The following is a 24,891-nucleotide window of genomic DNA, read 5'->3' on the forward strand; positions in this document are numbered from 1 at the left end:
GGTGAACTCATTTAGTTCCACAGCCTCAACAGCCCTCTCTATGCTGATGTCTCCCAAACCTAGGTCTCTAGGTGGACCCTTTCAGGTGCTGAGTCTTCTGTAATTGCCTATGGGATATTTTTCACATTGAGACACATGGTACTTCAAAACCGAACATGTTTGAAACAGAGCTCCCTATCTCATCTCTTTCCTCCCAAGCCAGTTCCTGCCCCTCATACCACACTTTCCAAGTTCTTGGAGCCAAAGCCTTTACAGCAGTATTCAATTCCCCCAAACTTCCTATTCCGTTCCCATATAATCCTGATCCTTCTTACTCTGCTCTTTTTTCTGTTACATAATTGATAATTTTGTTCACTGTTATTGCCCCCCTGCCCCAATCTAAGCTCCATGAGGGCAAGAATCTTTGTTTTGTTCAGTAGTATAGCTCAGGCAACTTGAAAAATACCTAGCATATATTAAGTGCTCAATATACGTTAGTTGAATGAATGGATCCCTTACAGCACAGGGGTTAGAAGTGCATCCTTTTTCTATTTAAACCTAAATTTAAATCCCATTTGAGACAGTTACTAGATATGTGACCTTGTACAACCTCCCTAAATCTGGATTCCGTTACCTATTAAATTTGGATAAGATCCACTTTATAGGAGCTGCTGTGAGGATTAAATGAGAGAAGGCAAGTGAAGTACCTCCCGTGTTTCCCCGAAAATAAGACCCAGCCGGACAATCAGCTCTAATGCGTCTTTTGGAGAAAAAAATTAATATAAGACCAGGTCTTATTTTATTATACTATAAGACTGGGTCTTAATATAATATAATATATAATATAATACCAGGTCTTATATAATTTTTGCTCCAAAAGACACACTAGAGCTGATTATCCGGCTGAGTCTTATTTTCAGGGAAAGAGAGTAGCACATAATAAATACTCTTTAAACAGTATCTGTTACTGTTGCCGTCCTGTTTGGTCCGTTACCAAATCCTGTTGATTATTCCTACAGAATGACTATTTTCGTTTTCATTCCCATTGCCACTATTTAAATTTAGGCCCTTTAATAATAATAGATTGCCTGGTCTGACACAGAAGAATCTCTTCTTATTGATCCACATTCTTGAAATCATTTTTCTTGCGCAAGATCTCATTGAATTGCGTCCGTGTAGATTTCTTTGGGCTACTGAATAAAACTGTCTTTAACTGAGTGTTCAGTTTTCTACAAGTTGACCTGTCCTATCATTTGCGCCTTCTCTTCCACTTCATCCTCCTGTTTTTACTCTCAGGCTCCCCTGCACAGCACTGCTCTGGGCAGCACGGCCTGATGACTCACTCCATTCCCTTATACACCTGTGCCTCCTGAGCGCCTCTTCTGAGCAGCTCAAATCCAATTGGTCTCTCTTCTCCTAAATGCCCAGTGCTGATCATTTGAATCTTTTATTAACCTGAACCAAATGAAACAGCCAGTTTTGGAGGTTAAAACAGTCAAATATTGGTAATTATATGGTTTAACTTAAAAAGTTGTTTGCTTGGGCTCCACCAAAGATTGGCAGGGCAGATGCTGGGTACTTTTCATCTCTGTATTCTCTATCATCCCTGTCATGGAGTTTGGCTAATAAAGTTCAATAAATGACTGGTAAATTGAACTGAAAACTATAGAAAGGAAGGGAACAATTGAGAAATGTTTTCATAATTGCAATCCGTTCCTTCTCGTGAAGACATGGCTGCTGTGAAGCACCTCTGGGTATTCACTGCCATGAAGTTTAGGGATATTTTAAATCACACACATTGCGGGTCGTGAGAATTATTTCAAATGTTAATGAATCCTGATTCCTTCTTAAGGTTGCATTTAAGCCGGGCCCTGCAAGATGCATAGGATATTGGATGCTATATACACTTTAATACTTTTTAAGGATACTTCCTGGAAGGAATTGACCTCATTTTCAATACAAACAAACTGAAAGCTAGAATTAGATGTGGTCACTGCCCTCTAATTCTAACATGTCTCTTTTGCTCTCCAGTGTATTCTCAATATCAGACAGTGCCTACCATTGAAGTAAGTACTCAGATCACTTCATTGAACATGCATCCTCACTATTTGGGTTTTCTGTTATGGGTTTTTTCCTTTTTGAAGATATTTGTGAATAAATGAGAAATCCAGATTTCAAAAAGAAAGGTCAGAGATTTTCTATTAGAATGTGAGATTTTTCCACCTAGGCAAATGAATTCCTCTGGGAAATCTTTCGGAAAGACAAACCCCTTGCCGACTCCATTGCTGAGGGAAATCCCCTAGAAGCAGACTTCATGAATATGTGCCACTGGGCGCCAAACAGCAGCTAAACTACTCACCCAGGTGGACTTCCCCTTGCACTGGGGAGCTTTCACCAAAGTCTGGGTACAAATACTCCTGCAGCTTTAACATAAGCCTGGGGGGCAGACTTGCTGTGTCTGTGTGGAAAATTTGATCTTCCTCTCTGTGGGGCCATCAAGTTAAGACTTTTTGAAATGACTTTCTGGTTTTTTGAAAAATTTCAGAGATGACTTTGACATCTCGTGAATCTTGGAAAATCTCCTGGGGGCCTCCGTTTGGCAAAGCCTACATTCTCCCCTGGGGGTGGAGGTAGGTGGAAGGTAGGGGTTACCCATAAGGCAAAGGTAAAGAGTGGCAGCGTAGATTCCCTGTGACTGCAGACATGCTGAATCACATAGTGTTTAAAGGCAAGATAAAAATTTAACCCTTAGCTTAAGATGCCCTGCGGGCAGTTTCATTGAGCCAGGGAATGTAAAAATGAAGCTTATCTGTGTTACCATGTGATATTAGCAGGTGCCAAAACACAGTGCCCTGTGAGTTGGATATAAGCACTGGTGTTTGAGTATCGTAGGTGAGTTAGGATTCCCCGATGTTAAGGGGCCCCAGATGTCAACTGTGGCCAGGACAGAGCTAGGGATGTGGCAGCTCTGGGGGAACAGTAGGAGGTAGAGCCCTCCTGGCCAGACTTTCACCAATTGGGGGCTTCCTCAGGGGACTGAGGGCAGGAACCTGGCTCTATTTGTATCTTTCCCTATGTGTATCTTTCTTACACCAATCTCAGTCCTGTAGTTTTTCCTGTACCCCAGTAGCTATGGTTGACTGCTTAGGAATTGTCATTCTGGCTGAGTCTCCAGGGAAGGAAAAAAGGATGATTTCTCTATACTCCAGTTCTGTAATTTACAGGCAAAGGAAAGGGACAAATGGGGCACCAAATGTGTGGTGGGGTATGCTCGTGTGACTTACATGAGGTAGTTGGTTATGCTTTTACTCAAAAGCCCTGCAAACCCCTTACCTGAGTCCAATAAAGCAACAGTCTCCATCCTCCTTGTCCACAACCTCTAGTACGGTTCTCGCCTCCTCCAGTACCAACGGTGGGGACAAAGTGGTCTCAATCAACACAGTAGTCACACAGCTGTCATTTCCCTTTTCCTCCATCGCTTCCATACCAGTCAATATAATTCTGTACCTGGATTATATCAGTCATCCCCAGTAATAATGATGCTGTCCTTTGAATTGAAAAGCAATAAGCTTGTATCAGCTCAACCCAAAGGAGATTTAACAAAATTACTCAGGAACCCGTCTATAGAGCCAGAAACTTCAGCTTTCAGTTTACCCTTGAGTTTTAGCTTTAACAACTCAGTATTATCCTCTTACAACTTTTGATATTTCTCTTGTTTTCCCAACTCCCTCTTCAATGAAAACTCCCTCTTAAATGCTTGACTGATCTTGTTTCTGGAAGCTATAGCCTTTGAGAAACACTGAGAATCCTGGTGGGTCGCCCCAGAATACTGGAAGAAGTAATGGAAGACCCCAGATGGCTTGGGCTTAACCGTTGGTGGTTTTTAACATATAACTTCCCCTTAGGCATGATAGCACAGGAAGCCCTTTATAGCTTGAGAGAACAGCAAATGTCCCAGTGAAAATAAGATGGGGAGGGGAGGGGCCTGAATCTGAACCCTGGTCAGGCTCAGCTCTGAGCGTCAGAAGCACTGCATTTGAACCTGAGCCTTGTCACAAACTACCTTGTGACCACAGCCTCGGCTTTTTCTCTCAAACAGGTGAGCATGCTGTACCCACCTTAAAGGCATAGAGGGGAAAAAATATTAGCCACTACAGGGAAAATAAGTCACCTACTAGTAAACTTGAACTTAGCTTCTCTCTGGGAAAGGAGGGGGCCCTGGTGAATAAGGCCTGGATTGTTGGCTCTTTTGCTTTGGAAACCAAGTACTGCACAGACCTGCACAGTACTCGGCTGTTGTTCAGAAGTGAAACTCAGTCTGTTTTCTTAACTTGGAAAGCAGCCAGTTCTTACCCCCGTCCCACACACATGCAGCCTCACCCACTCGTGACAGTGGATGAGGGGATGGAAGATCAAACAGTTCACTGAGAAGACTTTCACCCCTATGGTGTGTCCCTGCATCTTGGCATCTTTAAGAATGTTATTGAACTTTATTCACTCTGCTCACTACCCCCATCCTTACTCCCACCCCCACTCCAGCCCCCTGATCAGGTGGGGAAAGGGAGGTGCAGAAGCTGGCCAGGCACGAAGAAAGTGAGTCAAGAACAGAGAGGAAATAAGACCCAACAGCCTTCCCTTCAGCTTAGAGACACTTCCTCTTCTTTGAGGTTTCCTAATTAGCTTCCTCTAATTCCTATTTTCTTACCACAAAATTAAGTCATCTCTGATGCTCAGAATAAGCCACATTCTCTTAGGATAATGAGAAAGAGTAAATGAATCAGGTTTCTGATCATTATCACCAATATTTTCAGTCACTAATTTAGGAACCAGTTGTTGGGAACCCACTCATCGATGGGAAAGGGAGAGAGTACTCCAGTCTTATTTTCTATTTGCTGTAAAAGGACTTGATGGACATCAGCTGAAGTCCCCTAACTTAACCCAGAGTGCATTTCATCCATAGTGGTGAAACAAAGGTGAGTTTCAAAAATCAACCAGACAACAGATCTAAAACATTTCCAAGATTAAAAACTCTGGAATGGTGTCTTATATGTACACAGCCAATTTTACTTGCAGTTATCACAGCAACATGTACAGAGTAGATAACTAATAAGTAAATACATGTTTAAGTTATGGGGGTGGGGTTAAATGCTATGATTATAAAAGGTGGCATTGAGAAATTTTCTTATTTCTTGAGGATCAGCTAAAACATCAGACACCAAAAACTGTGTTTCTGAGCTAGCCAGTGTACACAAAATACCAAGGAGCAAGAGGGGAATTCACTCAAAGGAGAAGTGGGAATCGGGTAAAAATCAGGAAGACGTTTTCAAACAACTTCTCCAAAGCACTTCAACAAACATTTATGGAGCCCCTTCTACGGGAGAGACACAGAGGAAGCAGATGAGGTCCCCACCAGAGTTCGGTGGGGAAAACGAGACATGAAGGAAAGCAACGTTAGTTAATGTGAGGCAGCTCACAGGACATCAGGCAGAGTCCAACACAACACTGCCGACGGGAAATGACCACGGGCCATAGGGGACGCAAGCCACCTGCTGGAAGAAGTCTGTCGGGGCTCAGCTTGGGAGGACAAAGACTGCCAGGAGTTGTTGGGAGCAGTGTGGATGGTGGCATCACAGTGCGACATGGAGTGGGAGTGGCATGAGCAAAGCAGCAGAGGAAGGAAAAAAAGAGCCTGTGTTTACGGCATGGCAATGGCCTGGTTTGCCTGGGACACACAAATGTTCCGGATTAGGGTACAAATGCAGGAAGGAGGCCTTGAACACCACGCTAAGGCACTTATGCTGTGCTTGGAAGGCAGCGGGGAGACATTTAATGTTTTTGAGTAAAGGAAGCAGCATGATTAGGATTAAGCTCTGGGAAGATAAACCTGGTGGCAGTATTTATGATGAACTATAGCTAGAAATACCAATCAGGAGGCTACTGCTAATAGTCCAAGTGTAAGTTTTTGAAGGCCCGAACTGGGGCAGAAATGGGAACGGAAAGGAATAAATATCTGCAAGAGATTTTTAAATAGCTTTTCCTCCATTATTAAAAGTAATGCACTATTCATAGAAGCAGTCTTTGTAATAGGCAAAACCTGGAAGCTATCCAAAGGCCCATCAACAGTAGAACGGATAGACTGCGGTATATTCACACTATAGAACATTTTATAATAATGAAAATGAATGAAATGTAATTACATGTAACAAGACAGATGAACCTCACATAATATTGAATGAAAGAAGCCAGCCACAAAAGAGCATATCCTGAATGATTCCATTTATATAAAGTACAGAAACAGGCAAAATGAATCTATACTGTTAGGGGTTACCTTTGTGGAGACAAGAAATGATGGAAGCATCTGGGTTCTCATAACTGTATGATGAAGAGATTGTGATAAAACTACAATTTGATTTTTGTTTTCCCATTCTTCCTTTAATCTTTCCTGGCTCTAGATGAAAACTCTGGCAGGTCCCATTACCTCTCTGTTCCTCCTAGATAACATGCAGCGCTTTGGTCACTTTAAGTAACACATGCAGTCTCATTCAGAAATTAGAATATTCCTTTCTGTAACAATAAAAATTCCAAACAGCATTGCATCATGTCTACTGTGCCAGCTTAAGGCTGGTTTCAGACTAAAGCCTTTAGTGGAAAAGTGGTGGGGGCATGATTGGCTTTTCTGCCCTCATCACTCCTAGCTCATGCCCGGACGCCAGCCAAGGGGGAGGATGGGCAGTGAAGGGCTGGGATGGGGAGGCTGGGTAAGGGGCGTGGCTTCATGCTTTCTAGGCCTGGCAGATGTATAAAGCTGGTGGGTCTGGTGAGCCTGGCAGATGGTTAAAGCAGATGCTTCCTACTTTTCTAGGTTCTTCAGTGGTTCTCTATATGTAGGTGGCCAGTGCAGCTTTTTCCTCAACTGCGTGGGCATCCAAAAGTCCCCCTCCAGCCCAAGACAACTCTAAGGCAGCTTTTTCCTCACCTGTCTGACCCCATCTGGCCCTCAGGAAACCTGCAGTCCAGGCCAATCCCAAGGCAGCAGCCATCTCTGGCTCTTTCCAGCGCCTATTAGCCCTTCATCATCCTCTAGATTTGCAGGCAGAGTCAGGCCCCGGAGGCTTGGGCTTTCTCAGGCACTTGTCTGGGTTCCCCATGCTGTTGGAGGAGCCCCAAGTCCTCCTACTGAGGCATCTTTCCCAGGGTCCTAGGGTCACAGGGCACCCAAGGAACCAAGAGGTTGGCAATGACTCTCTCCAAAAAAACATCTTTATCCTTTTCCTTCCTCCGACTCTTTTATCTTTGGCCTGGCTGAGAGGCCAGGAGATGGGAGGCAGTCTCCTTTATTTTCGTTAATTCTGCGTATGTGGTGTTTGCCTCACACGCACCTGGGAATCTTGGTATCCACTGTATTTTTGCTTCAGTGGAAACTGAGGCAGGAAGAGTCCTATTCTAACATTCTATAACACATACTGTAACAATTTCAGACTGTGCAGAAGATGAAAAGAAAGTAAAAATCATCCACAATTCCAACACCCCAAAATACCTATTAGCATGTTAGAGTCAACAAAATGTTATTTCTTTCAGAAATAACAAGTATCTCCTTTTGTCCTTTCTTCCTTTCTTCCCTCCCACTTAAAAAATGGGATATTAGACATGCCATTTTGTAAATGCTTTTAATCCATGCCAACATACAAAGTATCATTTTAATCACTTTAACATTTAAAATTATATTCCTCCTCGTTTTGAAATATAGTTATTTCCAATTTTATTATTATCAATAACACTATTATAAGTATCTTCATATACATACAGAGCTTTTAAAAAAAGGATTATTTCCTTTGCAAAAGTAGTTGAGAGTTGAATAACTAGGCCACAATAGACATTTTGCACATAAAATCAACATGATTGGATATACAAGTGGAGAAGGAGCAGGAAAAATAAAATAAGGCAGGAGGTCGTTTTGTTGGGGTGAAGATGGGTTGTCAAAGTGATTGAGTTTGAGTATCCACACGCTACCTAGGTGGAAATGCTCAGCCGCAAATGTGGAATTGGAAAGAAACCAGAGATAGAGATGGCTCCTTCCTTTGAGAAGTTTGGCTGCTAAACTACCCCTACGGAAGTGTGATTTCATCAGACTAGAAGCCTAAAGGTATTTGTAGTTCGATGGGAAAAAAAGGAAGAAAGAACAGTGGAGAGAGAGCAAGATCTCCAGTCAGCCGGTAGAAAAGTAATCTAGAAAAGGGTCAGGGTAGGAAAGTTATTTGAAAGGGCAGAATTTGCCGAAGAGGCTCCTAACAGATGGCTTTTAGTTGCTGGTTAAGTCAACCGCTGAGAGTGAGAATGACGGGCTTATGACTCAGGACTTAGAACCATGACTGTTATACTATTATTTTTAAATAATCTTGGAGCTTACTTGAAGCGACTCAAAATAGGACTCAATATATGGTCTGCAGCATTGGAATCAACAGGCACACCAGACCTGAGTCAGAACCAGCCTTTTAAACACGACCCCAGGTGATTCTCGATCCATTATAATCTGAGAGTACTGCGTCCCCACTTAACAGAAAAGGAAATAGAGGCTTCAGAGACGAGCTACTTTTTAAGTTACAATTGCAAAGATTGGGAAAGTTCCCTCAGGAAATTACTGGGGATTCAATGAAAGATGACAAAAAGGGGACTTCAAATGGGAGTGAAGTTCCAGCAGTATAATTTCATGACTTTTCTGGGAATTTGGTGTACAGGAGTGGAGGAAATGGAATGGTCTGGAGCTACCCCAAATTAGGTTTAGAATTGCTAAGATGGACACCACAGCAGGTAAAATAAATGAAAGACCTGGCAGTGATATTGAAGCCATCCCTGAGATGAATGCTTTAAGAGAGGGGTGGGGTGGGGGAGAAAGCACGTGAAGCCACATGGGGTGGACAATAGAGGGCTCTAAGTGAGGAAGGGAAAGGCCTGGGGACAGGCCAAGAACTGGTGGTTGGCATGAAGGAATGCTGCAGGTAAGGAGATTGTGATCAAAATGAAGAAATTGAAAGCTTGAAATCCAGAAATTGGAGCACTTTTAAGTAATTCAAAAGGTCAGGTTGGCCATCTCACAGGGGCCTGAAAATCATCAGTTTTAGAGGTTAAGAAACAATGAAACCAGAATATGGATGGTGTTCAAATCTCTGGGGATAACGGCAATGGGAGTGGAAGAGGAAAAAAAAATCTATTGACGTTTAGAAAGCACAGACTGTTCAGTACTGATTTCCTCACATAAACTTCCCTTGGTATGTCAACAAACAAGAGCCACATGATTTGCTTTTAAAAAAATGAAAAGCTCTTTATCTGTGTAAAGTGACAATTCTGAGATGTTCTCTTCAAAACTTGGTCTGACCAGAGTTTATTTCTTTAATTCTCCAACTCAGAGGATCTGACTTGGAAAAGACCCATTTCTTCAAGGATTTGACTACTCCTGCCAGAAAAGAACTAAGCATTAAAGGACATACCCCTTTATTTGAGCCAATAGCTGTTTATCGGAGTGACAGCTTTCTGGAACACAAAGAAGCCTTGAGGAGCAGTTTGCGAGTATACAGCTATGCGAATAGTATTTTACGGTACACAGCAATGCCCTAGCTTAACCTAGCTGTCCCTCTTTATGAATTTACATTATTATGATTAGAGTACACGAGGCAGAAATAGTAGAACTAGAAGAAGGGCAATTTTTCATTTTCTGTCAAAAGAGTTCAGAGATAATCCGTTAAAATTACACACATACACACACACTCACTATAATAGGCATACAAATGCATAGAAATTTAATGGCAATAGACTGTTCAGCTTTGGAAAAGACAAAAAAAATGCAGCTTTGGATTCTAGGACAAAGTCATTGAAAAGAGAAATAGCAGAATGATTCATTTTAAAAGAATTGGTAATACAGTGTATTTTAAGCAACAAGTGTGACCAAGGAACTTACCTTTTGGAAGACCTGCTATAACCACTTCCAAAGGAACCTGTTTCATGGACGTGGCGACCCCTTTCTGTTCTCCTAGGCCAGGATACCACACTGCCCCACAGCCAAATGAACAGCAGAATTGTCAGGGGATTCCATTGGTACCTATCAGGAAACTGACATTCTCTGTTCTGATGCAGTCATAGAAAGCACAAGAAACCTGGGTTAATAATGGACTTGAAATATGTACGGGTGATATGCACTTGACACCTCGTAATGTTCTAGTCCTGCTGAGAGTGGTAGGGCAATCCCACCCGGTCTCTTTATGTCTCTCCCATATTAGAAATTAAAGCCCTCACCAGTGACTTCTCAAGTATTTGCTTCTTGGGCTGTATTTTAACTAAACCAAAGAGATGACGGGGTGGTCATTTTAATGTGGTTGAAATGAATGCTCTACATCAAATGTCTTGTCAGGAGCTACCAAAAAACCTTCATATGACACTGCTATTTACAACAAATTATCATGGTTATCTTAATAATTTAAATCTATTTGGTAACAGTGTACTTCTGAGAGAACTGGGGTAGCAAAAGTAGTTTTAGCTGCCACCAGTGACTAGATAATTGTCTTCCTGTTTACTTCAATTCCCAGTTGAAAGCAAGTTGTGTGTGTTGAGTCTCTGGAAGCACTCCTCAGATAAAATACTGTCAACAAAGAACAAACTTGGGGAGAGAGGGCTTCAGGGAATCTTGAAACACCATAAAACATATAAAAGAGGTTAATTTCTCATGATTTACTCTTTGGTGTTCCTGTCTTGTATTTTCTTTCATCCCACTGTATCCTACGGTTTCCTCTAAGTAGACCTCTTATCTCTTAATGGAACTCCCTTCATTTATATACTATAGACTCAAGCAGACTGCTGGCCATGGGCTGGGACAAGGCAGGGAAAAGCTGGTCTTCTCTCCTTTCTTCTCCCTCCCAGGTGCCTTTTGCTCCTTTTCTTGTCCTTGTTCTCCTCCTGCCTCCTGTAGGGCTGCTGGGCTATACAAATGCTTCATTTCCCACTACCCCTTACTCTCCCATAGAGTTTCCACCGGGTTGCCAGATTTAGCAAATAAAAATACAGGATGCCTTGTTAAATGTGAATTTCAGATAGACAATGAATATTTTTAGTATATGACCCTGTAATACTTGGAATATACTTATACTAAAAAATGTTATTTATCTGAAATTAAAATTTAAGTGAGAGTCCTGTATTTTATCTGGCAACCCTACTCTCATCCTGTGGGTTCCAGGAGGCTCCAGCTGACTGGTCCCTCTTATTGAGAACCCTTATCTGTTTCAGTCCCATTCTGGAACGAATACCCAAATCTAAATACCACCATTTCATCACAGTGGTTTATGTTCCTATAATCCCAATTGGTCCAAAAGGGCTCCTTTAAGCATTTTTCACTGAATTCTGAATTGCTAAAGGATGGTCACAGTACCAGATTGGGGTCCCATCTGGCTTTGCCCTCAATTACCCCGATAATTTTTTATTTTTTGTAAATGAAGATGAGACTCACCACCGATGGGCAAGAATTCAGATGCAGACATAACACCCTTCCTTTCCATTCCTGCTTGAGAATGAAACTATCAGGGGAAAAGAAATCCAATGTGAATACATACGCTGTGTTTTTCAGTACCTGAGGACGGAAACCTGCTAGAGGACCAAGGAAGCAGTAATCGGATTTAAGTGCAAACTTGAAAAGTTAATTTCATGCGAAGAATAAGTCATCTGAGGCGAGGTAGTCCCACTGGCGCCCTGAGAGAATGAACTCAGGCTTCTTGCTCCTTTGAGATTTTCTCTTTATTGGGTCAGAGAACAACAGGAGGAAAAAAAGAGTATAAATTCAGAAGCATGCCAGAGGGAAGGACAAAGCTCTTTAGAAATATTTTTCAGTGGCAGAGTCAGTGCCCTTACAAAACCCTCATTGTTTACCACTGACTTTAAAGACACTAGCAATCTCCATCCAGTACAGCTTTTTACAGAATTTCTCCTTCCCATTGTGTGTTGGACCTCGTGTGACAGGTAGCTTATTTCACTCAGGTGACCAGAATAGAAAAAGGCAGCCTCAGTGTTTGGTACCACCTTCCTTCATCAGAGAATCCCTGCACACCCCAGGGTCCTGTGTTAATGTGATCTACTCTGAGCAGTCCTAGAATGGTTCCCCCACCCTTGAACAGAAGGCAGACGCACCTCAACTTACACCTCAAGCAGATATTAGGTTTTTGTTTTTGAATGGTATTAAAGAGTTCAAAAGTAATACGATTTCCCTACCAAAATTTTCTATACTGACAGCCGTTCTGGAAATGTGGGCTCTTAGAGAGGTACTTCCTGTTCCCTTCCTCTCGTTTTCCCTTTCTCTTATGTGGCGAACAAAGTTTCTAAATGTAAATATTGGAGTGTCTACCATTCAGTCTGTGTTTTTATGAACTACTTTCGCCTAAATCATAGTGTACAGTAGAAGAAAGAACAGTTGGCGAGGAATCAGAAGAGATGGGTTATGACTAAAATGTCTCCACTAAGTAGCTGTGGGATGCAGGAAGGCCACTCTATCTTCCTGGGTCTGTTCCTCCTCTATTAAATGCTACTTGCTATTGGACTTTACGTTCTTCAAGGTTCTCTCCTGCTCTTAAGTTCTAGCTTCTTTTTCTATTCTCCCCATCTCTATAAATGCTTTTTAAAATTTTTCTTAAAATTAGGATAACTCCTTAAAAGAAAAAAAAGCTTAGCTCACTGAAAGCACAGTTTTCTAAGGATGCAGCATATGAAATTTAGAAAATCAGCAGGTTGGATTTATGAGAGCTTTCTGGTTCTCGATTTATCACTTTCCTGGAGAGCTCTTTAGTCTAGGTGTGCAGCAGTGTTGAATCCAGTAAATAGATAAGGAGATGAAATATCTCCTCTTTTTCCTGGATTATCTCTCTGTCCATAATACACATCCTACTTATATCCATGTATACTATTTTATGTAAATTAGGTCATTTTTTTCATGTAAATATTATCTTATGCTAACATACTTTTTTAAGGTACAGTTGTAAATGCATCAATTTTAAGTGCTTAGTGTGATGAATTTTGACTAATATATATACACACCTATGTTAGCATCACCCAGAACTTTCCATCACCCCCAGAAAGTACTCTTGTGCCCCTTTCTTTGGAAAATTACTATTCTGATTTTTATCACCATAGATTGGTTTTGCCTGTTCCTGAACATTAAATCATACCATATGTATGAGTAAGGAAAGAACAGTCATAAAGTGTCGCAGAATTGAATATTTTCAGCTAAAATCAAGGCCCAGTGAGGTGGCTAGCAAGGGGGCAAAACGGAGGCAACTACTGAAAATCTCTTTATTAACTAAGTCACACCTGAAATGAAAAAAATCTGTATACTTTAGAAAGCCCTCATACCAAGTGATGGAATTAACAAAATGTTCACAAAATATTGAACCAATCTGGAAAAGGCATTACAGAATGAAGAAGATCACAGTCTAAAGAGAAGGAATAGTCCCCTTGCCTCCAACCAAAATCATTGGGTGATAAGAGCTGCTATGAGGCTTTGATATCTTCGCCAGTTTAGCACAGAAGACCAATGTGATTCAGTGTGGGTAGGAGCTAACATGAAGAGGATGAGATGTACCAGAGATGGAGAAGGCGGTTAGAAACAACCCAGGGCTCAGGGCCAGATGGATTGGTTCTGCTATTGGTGGACCTGGAAGGTGAGGTCCGCAGTAGCAAAATGAACAGCAGAAGCACCTGTGGCCCAAGTACGCGAACTAGATGGCCCAATAAGAGAAATGTAGGCTACTTCACACTGAGTTCCCCCACTCTGGCTAAGCCTCCGAGAAACAAATGTTAGGGGGAAAAAATGCAACTGGTTATGAAAAGATATAACTCATTTAATTAAAAAATCAATTTGTTGACATACAGACCAACTGGACCAAACAGGACAAATAGGACAGAAGCAACGGTCTAAACAAGGGTCAGTGTAAGAGCTCTGATGCCAACCAGGAGGGCACCCAAACACAAACTGCGCAGGGGGGTACGAGTCTTTATGTCTTTCTCTGTAGGCAAAGCCACTTGGTTGGCACTTCGTAGGAGTATCTTTCCACTAGATCTTCATCATATGGTATGTGCCACGAGTCTCCAGTTGTTTGCACCACTGTGTCATAGCTGAGAATATGCTGTTGAATTAAAAAGGGAACCGAACATTGAGAACAACACTAAAGGGATATCTGGCCATTTGCCTTTATTTTCTGAAAACTTCTCAGTTTGCTTCAGAGATGTATTCTCTGTCTTACCTAACAATGGATTTTCAAAGAACAGCTAGCTTTGTAAAGATGAACCCTGGTCTTAAGAGTTCTTTTTCCGGGAGGGCTCCTTTTTAAGGCTGAGGACCCTCTACAGGTGTACACACATACACACACGTACATACGTGCACACGCATGTGTGCATACCATGATACAATATTCCTTTTGTTGCCTTTATCAGTTTTGTATGTGACAGAGAAAAATTCAAATATACAAAAATAGAGAATGAATTCCCATGTACCCATCACCTCGCTTCAACTATTATCAACTCAGGGTTAATTTTATTTCATCCATACGCCACCCACTTCTTTTCCCCTACCTCAACTCTCCCCCACCCAAAGACAGATATTATATCATTTTGTCAGTAATTCAGTATGTATCTCTAAAAGATAAGGACTTATTCTGTAAATATAAGATTAACAGCATTATTAGACTTAACAATTAATAATCCCTTATCATCAAATTTGTTTACATTTCCAATTATTATATGCATGTACATATATTTTACAGTTTATTTGTTTGGAATTGAAAGAAGGTAACTATTACATTGTGCTTGTTGAATGATCTCTTAATTCTCTTTTAATCTAGAGCTTTCCTTTCCATCTCTATTATTCTTACACTCTTGTTTAGGAAATCGTCTCAGTTGTCCTATATTATTTCCTACAGTCTTGATTTTGCTGACTGCAGCTCTGTGGTATCATTTGATACTGTATTTCTTATAAATTTGTTATTTTGTATATTTTTTGACCATTGGGCCATACCACTGGCTAGTGTCTTTTTCTGTAGTCACTTGCCTTTGGATTTTCCCCCTTTGCTTTCACAATGAGACATCCTTGTATTTTCACTTACAGGTATCTAAACTAAAATCAAAGGAGAACTCAACTGAGACCATGCCATAGAAGTGGATTAAACAGGAAAATGGAGTTACTTAGCAGAAGTGTGATGAACCATAAAGGATGAGGAATTTTGAGCTATTACAAATAAATAGGAATGTATGAAGAGTTTGTAATTAATAACATAACTAAAGTCACAACTGATGACATCCCAGGTGATTTTAATATACTAATTAATGTGGGGTTGGCTTATTAAAACTTTTTCTCTGGCAGTCTTTCTGTTTCTAGGAACTGGCTAATTCCAAATACCAAACTACAACAGAAAAATAAAGCACTTACCCTTCACCTATTTGCAACATTCTTTGATTATGCCACATTCTTACTATATACTTGACTCTGCTGACATTATGTACAGAACAGATAACATACCTGAAAGATTAGTTTTGATCCTGGAAGCTTATTGATAATGGCCAGCTGATGTCCCTGCTGCCACTTAAAGAATAGGCGTTGGGTCTTGGCATCAGCTAGACAGGCCTTGTGGTCCCGCATCAGATCTTTCGTGATAAACTTGCAGTGATTCCCCGAGTGCAGTGTGGCATACAGAAGGAACGGATCATCCTCTGAGCTGAGCCAGGCAAAAGAAAGGACACAATCAAGCACACCCTTAAGGAGGCAGAGGACAGCACTCTTCACCGTGCTTTTTACTGCTTATTCTACTTTCCTTACAGGGGCTCTGCATTCTCAACTGACATGATTGCAGTGATACCTCTGAACCACTTTAGCTGGCAGGAAACACTATCTAGAACACAGACGGAAAGCTAAGGGGAAGGGAATGCTAATGCTTGGACTCCTCATAGCTCAACTGGGCTCTCCCACTAGAAAGAAGGATTCTAACAGTAATTCTCTCTTCACGCTCAAAAGTTGGTTCTCTGTGTTCCCAGAGCATTTTTCCTATTTGCCTTATTTACTACAGAACGCACCTTTGCCCTCATTCCTCACTCAACATCAAGAAACATTCATAATACTGATAGGGCAGGATGACACTTCCTTGCAAACCACCAAAAATAAAAGGCTGCCCTCAAAGCTGAAACTGGTCTCTCAGAGCAGCTTCTAGACCTGGTCATCCAGGTCTGCACCCAAAGGCATCTCCTGCTTTGAGATGAGCCAGTGACTCAATCTCCAAAGACCATCAACACCAGCTCTCAACTGCTTTAGTACATGTGCTGTCAAAACAGCAGTGGCTACCTTGGCTCATAAGATTTGAACTACAATATGTGATATGCCTTGTGGATCCAAACGACCCACAGTAGAACCATTAAATATTTACCTTACACTGAAGTATTTTAAGTGAAATGATACAATGACTGGAATCTGCCTTAAATATCTCCGGGAAAAAGAGAGAAGAAAAAAAAAAGAAGAAAACATGGAGGGGTTATATGGAACAAGATTAGCAAATGATAGTAATTTTTGGAGCCGGGTGACAATTACATGGGGATTCACTAGACTACATATAAAAAGGCTGCTTTGGCACATTAGTGGAAAATAGAGTTAATATTAAAAATTTAATGTTCAAATCCAAAGCCACAGAAAGCCAATGAATCAATCTTTACAATTGGGTTTGGAACTTCAGTGGATACAATAAATACAGGCCCCAAATCAAGCATGGGACCAATTTCCAACAGGCTTCTTGGTTATAACACTGCATTTATCTAATTCTTCCACCAAAGAAAAAAAATGATGATGATAGCAATTAACATATATGCTTTCCACATACTTGGTGCTGTGCCAAGAGTTTTACATTTAATCTTTACAACATCCCCATGAGGTTTACATATGAAAAAAAGAAGACAGAGAAAGGAAACACCTTCCCAGACAGAAAGTGGCAGGGCCATGACCTTAATTCCCAACCCCACACTCACTCTAACATCTGCCAGTGTTGCCTAACGTGATTGTATGAAGAACATTATTGTCCTGTTCTCTTAGAGAGGCGGAAGCACCCCCTCTCATGAGTAAGTAAAAGAATTTAGCTAAAGGAGAAAGGGATCCCAAAAAGGTGTGGGATCTCAATGAGGGGTTAGTTTCCTGCTTCATGCATCGAGAGCCATTTTACCTTTTTAATAATAAATTATTTGGGAAATACTGACCAATCTTCAGGTTATCACATTCAACCTAATGAAACCTAGACTTGGGACTGAGGGACACTCATTATCTGTGCAAAGTCGGAAATAAACATTTGTCAGCCGATAGTATGAAAAACAAAACACATGTTCAAGTTCATCTGTGCTGTCGAGGATCTGTGCCCCTCCCGATCAGCTCCTTTCTGCTTACTTTATGGACTCTGCATTTTATCACCAACCGTGGTTTCTGTTTCTTTGGCTTCCAGGGATGCTGTAGCTCACAGTAGTATCCAGACCCCTCGCTTGCCTCCCAGAGCCCCCCCCCCCCCAGGTCCTCTGGAATGTGGTCCCTCCCTTCTCTCTGACCTCAGAACCTACTACTTTCCCTCTTGCTGCTACAGCCTGTCTACACTCCTTGCTTTCCTCAAACATTACAAGCTCATTCCTGCCTCAAGGCTTTTTGAACACTGGATGTTCCCTTTACCTGGTATGTTCTTCCCTCCCCCTTTCTCAAATGACGCACTTCTTCCCTTCAGACTTGCCCTCACCCAAAGCCCTTTCCTGACCGCCCCTCCCAGTAACCTCTGGCCTACCTACCCCTACCTAATCCCTTTCTACTTACGCTGCTTTATTGTCTTCATAGCATTGATCAATGCCTGGAATTATGTGACCTGTTTACTTGTTTACCTGTTTACTGTAAGTCACAAGAGGTCAGGGGCTAGGTCTTGTTCACTGCTGTTTTTCCAAGAACACAGAAGGTGATCATATTTGTAAAATATTTGTTACATGATCTACTTAGGGCCTTATGGCATGCTTTCCGTGTACTAACCTCACTTTTGACTTTATCTTCCTCCCATTCCTTCTTTATCCTGATTTCTTAATCTCATCTGTTTAAATTTATTCTGCTGTAGAAACTATTTTTGTAAGCTGCCTCAAAATTGTTTTTTTTGGAATGAGGCTGAGTACACATATGTGCACTTTAAAAATGGTGCAAATAGGTTAACTAACAAAGCAGATGACGGGAGCCTAGTGTCATTCACTTAGTACCTTCCGTACTTACATATTGTCAGCAAAGAAACAGCTGGCTTGCTTTTGCACCTCTTCCATCTCATCCTTTCTCCACCGGGCACGCGATGTCAGCATGTGCTTCCGGCCCAGGACCAGCACTCGCAGATTCTGCTTGGCTAGTTGAGAGACCACGTGTAAAAGCTAAAAAACACAAAGCCAGCCCCAAAGAGGGTCAAGGAAAGAAGAATCTCAAGTCAGTGGAGTGATTCTTCCAGCTTGTAATCCCAGTGGTGAAACACTGGGTAAGGGGTGAGAAAACATTCCTTAAAATAATTTCCATCTTCGCAAGCCTGAGGAAATGCTTCCTTTTTACAAATTACTGTCCAACACCTGCCCAATGGTCAGACTCCATTGTATCCAGGGGAGTTTTCTAATAAGCAGACTAGATGAGTTGTTTTTAAACTGTGTTCCCTCGAGCCCGTTGGGATAGACATAGGGAGGCCAAGGAAGGATGGGTTTTTTTTCCTATACACTCCCAAGCCTGTTTTATCCAAAACAGCTCAGCTTTTGCAAATTTATATATTAGTATTCTGCATAAGTTTTCATCTGAATAAAGGGTTCTACTTCTTATTTTAAAAGATCGTAAGTGCCTGGACTAGATAGTGACTTTTCCGCCAACTTTTCCATGTCATGATTCTGCTGAGGCTGTCACCTTTCATTGGGATACCTTTTCCTTCCAAAGGTCTGTCAATTTCCATCCATCATCTAGCCTATTTTCCAGTCAAATGACTTTACCTCCATTCGCTTCGTTTCCCACATGTCTTGTGTGCACATGAACTCCTCTCAAAAGTCTAGACTGGGATTTTTAGTAAATCTAGTACTTTGGTGAGCTTGCCTATAGTCAATCTTTCAGAAGGAAAAGTCCATAGACTAATTTCATGTACAACCTGTTAAACTGAGAAATAAAAGCTACTGAAAAATTATAATTTATGTTATATAATAGTGTATCAGAAATATAAAAGTTCTTTAATTTTTAAGAATTGCTGGGCCTACAAAAATCACAAGTTGAAGGTCACTGAAGAAATCCTTGATTTTCTTGAGTCTTGGTTGGAAAAAGCACTGATTTTAGTCTAGCTTCCCCTTACTCATAATATCTTCCCATGCAGATTTTCAGGATATTATTTAAATTAATCAATAAGATTTCATTCATGTATTTGGTCAGTTGTGTCAAACACTGCTTTAGCACATGTTATGTCTAATACACATGTAGACTCTCTGAGAACTTAACACTGAATCAATTAGCAAGGGCTGAATTTTTAAATTACTGTTTAATGCTTTGGATTTATATTGGATTTTTTGGTCCACCCTGTTCTTATTATTTTAGGAAACAGTAGTTGGTTTTATTATGCCCAATTATTAATTCTAGAATTAAGAGACAGAACAGACACAACCTGCCCACTGAATGTGAGCTCATACTTAAGCAGAGAAGTATACCAAGGCCAGTGTGAGGACTCTAAATTCCAAATTTTATAACCAGTAAAATATAATTCTTTCCCTTAAAGCTAGGAATAATGGCTTCTGTGTTCATTCAAGTTATGTCCCAGCCCTCTCTCTGTATAAAGCACACGGTAGGTATCACAGCCTACACAGTTTTAAAAGATATGGTCCCAGTCTTCAGTGAGGGTGGACCTAATGATTTTCTTACCTAACTATCAAGCCTAGGGAAATACATATGCTGGCTCTACATATATTGGATGGTTAATAAACATTTTCTGATTCGCTTAAGAAGACGCACACATCCATTTTTATGCATTAGAAAAGTAGCTCAGTTTTGAAAACTTGAAAATTACAGACTAGAAGGAAGATATAAGAAGAAAGCACTCGGACCTCACTACCCAAAGATTGTTAACATGTATTTACTAGTCTTTGTATTCTATTCATTTTCATATAAACTTATAAGCTACTATTTTAAAAGTTAGGCTAGAAATCAAAAGCAAACATCTACACAAAGAAAGTTTAGTTCATGGATTCAAACACCTCAAGACACTGGGCGAGTATCTCCTTCAGAGTCACTTACAACATTCCTTTCTTAAAGCTATCCTGAGATTGCAGATTACTTTCAATGACCCCTGATATAAAATAGCAACTAGACTCATTAAGAGGAATGACAATTGCTTTTTAAAATTTCCATATGAATTCCCACAAAGTTATTGTAAAGACACAAACAATTCAAATATTACCAATTTTGGATACTGACTGCTTAAGTTTCCATGCAACTGGGAAGATATGGCTTAAAAAACACATATACAACTGGGTCTTCACATCTATACCCAGTTTTAGATAAATGGCCTTGAGTTTCCTAATATTAAGTTAGAGACAGAGGCCTGAGCAAGAGCAGAAAAGGCTTAGCTTGAACTACTCTGGGGCACCATCTTGTGGTGAGAGGTATCCACTAGCCGCAGCTCCGAAAATGCTGTCAACAAAGGAGAATAAATGAAACGCACAGGAAAGAAAGATCAAAGTATAGATTAAAAGCACTGGCCAAAAACTCTGTGACAGTCTAGCTATGAGCCCACTTCCTCTGGAGTAAATTCCAAGGCTGGATCCAGTGGGCTGCATCAGAGTCAGAGGTATACTCAGAATAGTAAGGAAAAAGAAAATGAATTCTATGTTAGATCAAAAAATAAAACTGGGATCACAGGATGTGGAGCACAGCATAGGGAATAGAGTCAATGGAATTGTAACAGCTATATACAGTGTCAGAGGGGTAGTAGATTGGGAGAGGGCGGTTATCACTTTGTGAGGGGTGTAAATGTCTATTACATTGTTTTGTACACTGGAAACTAATAAAATAAATAAATAAATAAATAAAAATAAATAAATAAAACTGGGAGAAATGTCCACTCTGGGAAGACGTAGATGTACTTTTCCTTATTTCTCCTACTAAGTACAACTAAAAATCTTAGACATTATATATAAAATAAAAACAAGACTTTGAAAGGTAGAGAGGAAACAGCAGATTGGCTAGGGACCTTGGGATATGAGGAATAACATGTTGGTAAGTACCTGGGATTTTCTTTGTGTCTCATATATCCTAGACTTGAAGCTGAAGAAGTAAGCAACCTGGAAACGCCAATGCAAGCAGACAAAACAACAACAGCAGCAGCAGCAGCAACAACAAAACTCAACAAAAGCCTGTTTCTCTACCCAAAGAACCAGGAAAGAGGCAGTCTAGCGAGACTTAAAACAGACTGTGATGGAGATTATATATATATATATATATATATATACATATATATATATATATATAATTACCTAAAGCAACAATTGAAAATGTTATACAAAGAGATACACTCAAAAACACTATGATTAAAAACCAAAACACTATATAGCCATAAAAATGGAATTCTAAAAAAAGTTCAAATACCCCACAGGAAGGCAGGAAATATAGAACAGAGAAACAAAAAAGAGATGACAGAACACAAAAAATAAAGTGGCAGGCATAAGCCCTAACACATCAATAATAACATGAAATATAAAGGGTTTTAATACATTAATTAAAAGATAAGAGTTTGGCAGAGTGGATTAAAAAAACATGACCTATTTGTATGCTGTCTTAAAAAGCTCACTCCAAATATAACAATATAGGCTGGTGGAAAGTAAAAGGATGCAAAAAATTATATCATGCAAGAACTCATCCAAAGAAAACTACATTAATATTAAATGAAGTGACTTTAGAGCAAAGAAACAGAGGGATAATACATGATAAAAGGGTCACTCTACCCAGAAGATCATAGCAAATCTAAATGTGTGTGCACTAAACAGAGCTGCAAAAGAGGTGAGGAGACTTCAGCACTATTCTATCAATAATTGAGAGATGACTAGACAGAAAATCAGCAAGTATACAGAAGCACTCAACACCACCATTCATGTTCATAAATTGGAAGACTCTCAAGACAGTATATAGTATATAGGTATCAATTCTCCCCAAATTGACATTAAGGTTTAATGCATTCCTGTTAAAATCCCAGCAAGATTATTTTTGTTGATATGGATAAGATTATTTGCAACATATATGGAAAAACAAACTAATAAGAATAGATAAAACAATTCTGAGAAAAAATAAAGTGGGGAAAAATCAGTCTACCTCATTTTAAGCCTTATCATACGGTTACAGTAATCTAAAGTGTGTGATACCGGTGAAGGGATAGACATATAGATCAACAGCACAGAAAAGACCCAGAAATAGACCCACACAAAAATGCCAAGGAAAAGATACCCTTTTCAACAAGTGGTACTGGAGCAATTGGACATCCATAAGTAAAAAATGAATCTCTATCTAAATCTCACACCTTATAGAAAAAAAAATCAAATCAAAATGGATCAAGGATTTAAATGTAAAACGTGAACTATAAAGTTTTAGAAAAAAAATCTAGGAGAAAAATTTTCATGAGGTAGAACCAGGCAGAGTTCTTCGACTTGACATCGAAAACATAATCCATACAAGGAAAATTGATAAACCGGATTTCATCAAAATTAAAAATGTTTGCTCTGTGAAAGGCCCTGTTATTAAAAAAAATAGTGATAACACCAAATGCTGGTGAGGATATAGAAAAACTGAACCACTCATACATTGCTGGTGGGAATTTAAAATGGTTCAGCCACTCTGGAAAAGTTTGGTGTTTCTTATAAAACTACATAAACATGCAACTACCACACAACAGAGTTACTGCACTTCTGGGCATTTATCCCAGAGAAATGAAGATTTATGTTCACATAAAAACCTGTACACAAATATTTACCTACTTAGGTTTATTTGTAATAGCCAAAAAACTGGAAACAATCCAGATGTCTTTCAACAGGCCAACTGTTAAACTGTGTACATCCACACCATGGAATACTAATAAGCAATAAAAAGGAACAAACTATTGATATCCTAACAATCTGGATTGATCTCCACAGAATGATATTGATTGTAAAAAGCCAAACACCAAAGGTTACATGCTGTATGATTCCATTTATATAACATTCCTGAAATGAGAAAATTATAACGATTGAGAAGGACTAGTGGTGCTCCGGCACTAAGGTGGGGGTGGGGTCAGGAGCAAAGTGGGTGTGGCTAAAAGAGAGCAACATGAGCGATTCTTGTGGTGATAAAAATGCTCTCTGCATCAATATCAATATCCTGGTTGTGATATTAAAATATTAGTTTGGCAACGTTACTATTGGGGAAAATTGGGGAAAAGATACATGGGATCACTCTATTATTTCTTACATCTGCATAGTACTATTTCCTACATCTACAAGTATCTCAAAATAAAAAGTAAATAGAAAACCAAAACCCCCCATAAAACCTAAAAAACGTCAAATACAAATGGCCTTCATAGCATAAAGGGGTCTGTGACAAATACCCAGTGTGTAGAGGATGGTCAATATCCCACCAAAAGACAATCTTCCCTTTGAGACTATAAACAGGGATTCGGTTTATCTATCTGTTAAATTTATTGGGGTGACATTGGTTAGTAAAATTACATAGATTTCAGATGTACAATTCTGTAATGCATCATCTATACATTGCATTGTGTGTTCACCACCCAGAGTCAGTTTTCCTTCAATCACCATATATTTGACCCCTTTTACCCTCTGCTAAACCCCTCCCCCCTTACCCTCTGATAACCACTAAACTGTTGTCTGTGTCTGTGAGTTTTTGTTTGTTTGTTGTGTTCCTTTGCTGCTTTCAGTTTTAATGAGAGAGATGTGGATGAGTTTCCTGGAGTTCAGGGCAGTCCTGACCAGAAAAGCCGAGATCCACTTACGGCTGTTCTCAACCTGGAGAACCAGAGATGGTGGGGACAGTATGGGACTTGCCCGAGGGGTCTAGAATCTGGGTCACACAGTAGAGCAAATAAACAGTACTGCTCATTCTAGAGAATACCGAAAATTCCAAATTGGTTCCAGAAGTGCAGGTACCCAGTACCTCAAGGTTAACCTGGGATCAGATCTCAAACACTCCCCCAGCTCCTACCTGCCTCATCCCCCATGTTGCTCCTTAGATATCTAAAGGATAATTCTCCAAAAATTAGAAGAGTAAGGATATATTTCAGCTCAATGTTTGCTTCAAACATTCTCTGGATTGGCTTCCATTCTAATTCAGTTTATCTCCTGTAGGAACAGATTAAGAAGTTTTTCCTTTTTTCACTTGCAAGAGACACAAAACTACTGAAAGGTACTTCCTGAGCTTAGGGTAAAAATAGGCTTGGCAGGGCTGCATGTGTTAGACATAACTGCGTAGGGGTGCTCAGGAAGCAGAAAAGCTGCCTTGGAAGGTGGGAGAGGTCAATGAGAGCAAGAGCTTTTCTGAGTAATCCTAAACAGCAAGTGTAACTTCCTTTCCCTATTCTTAACTTTTTACCCCCACCTCTGCAGTCTCTGGCACTTCCTGGCTTGTGTGGACTATAAATCCTCAAAAACTCTAAAGCCTTAGGATCCGATGCCTACAGACCTCAGAAATTCTATGCCAGTTCTTCAGCAAAATAGCTATAATCAATATACCTCATATATACGAATACTCATTTTAGGGTACCTTCAGGAAATAAAAAATTATGGAAACAACCCAAATGTCCATCAACAAATGAATATATAAACAAAACGTTGTATATGCATACAATGGAATAT

At 40.1% G+C, this 24,891-nt stretch overlaps 1 protein-coding gene across 3 annotated transcripts in view; it reads right to left on the reverse strand.

Annotated features, from left to right (window-relative positions):
- Positions 1 to 11,737: 11,737 nt before the first annotated feature.
- Positions 11,738 to 24,891, reverse strand: part of PRORP (protein only RNase P catalytic subunit) — a 114,965-nt gene continuing 101,811 nt past the window's right edge. For all 3 annotated transcript variants that reach the window (XM_081049932.1, XM_081049933.1, XM_081049934.1), the window contains exons 6-8: positions 18,269 to 18,417; positions 15,521 to 15,716; positions 11,738 to 14,132 (exon numbers count right to left, since the gene is read on the reverse strand). In XM_081049932.1, coding sequence (XP_080906058.1) covers positions 14,001 to 14,132; positions 15,521 to 15,716; positions 18,269 to 18,417 — 477 coding nt within the window. In that variant the 3' untranslated portion in view covers positions 11,738 to 14,000. The remainder of the gene's footprint in view (positions 14,133 to 15,520; positions 15,717 to 18,268; positions 18,418 to 24,891) is intronic.

This window comes from Rhinolophus hipposideros (genome assembly GCF_964194185.1).
Source record: "Rhinolophus hipposideros genome assembly, chromosome: 5".
NCBI lineage: Eukaryota > Metazoa > Chordata > Mammalia > Chiroptera > Rhinolophidae > Rhinolophus > Rhinolophus hipposideros.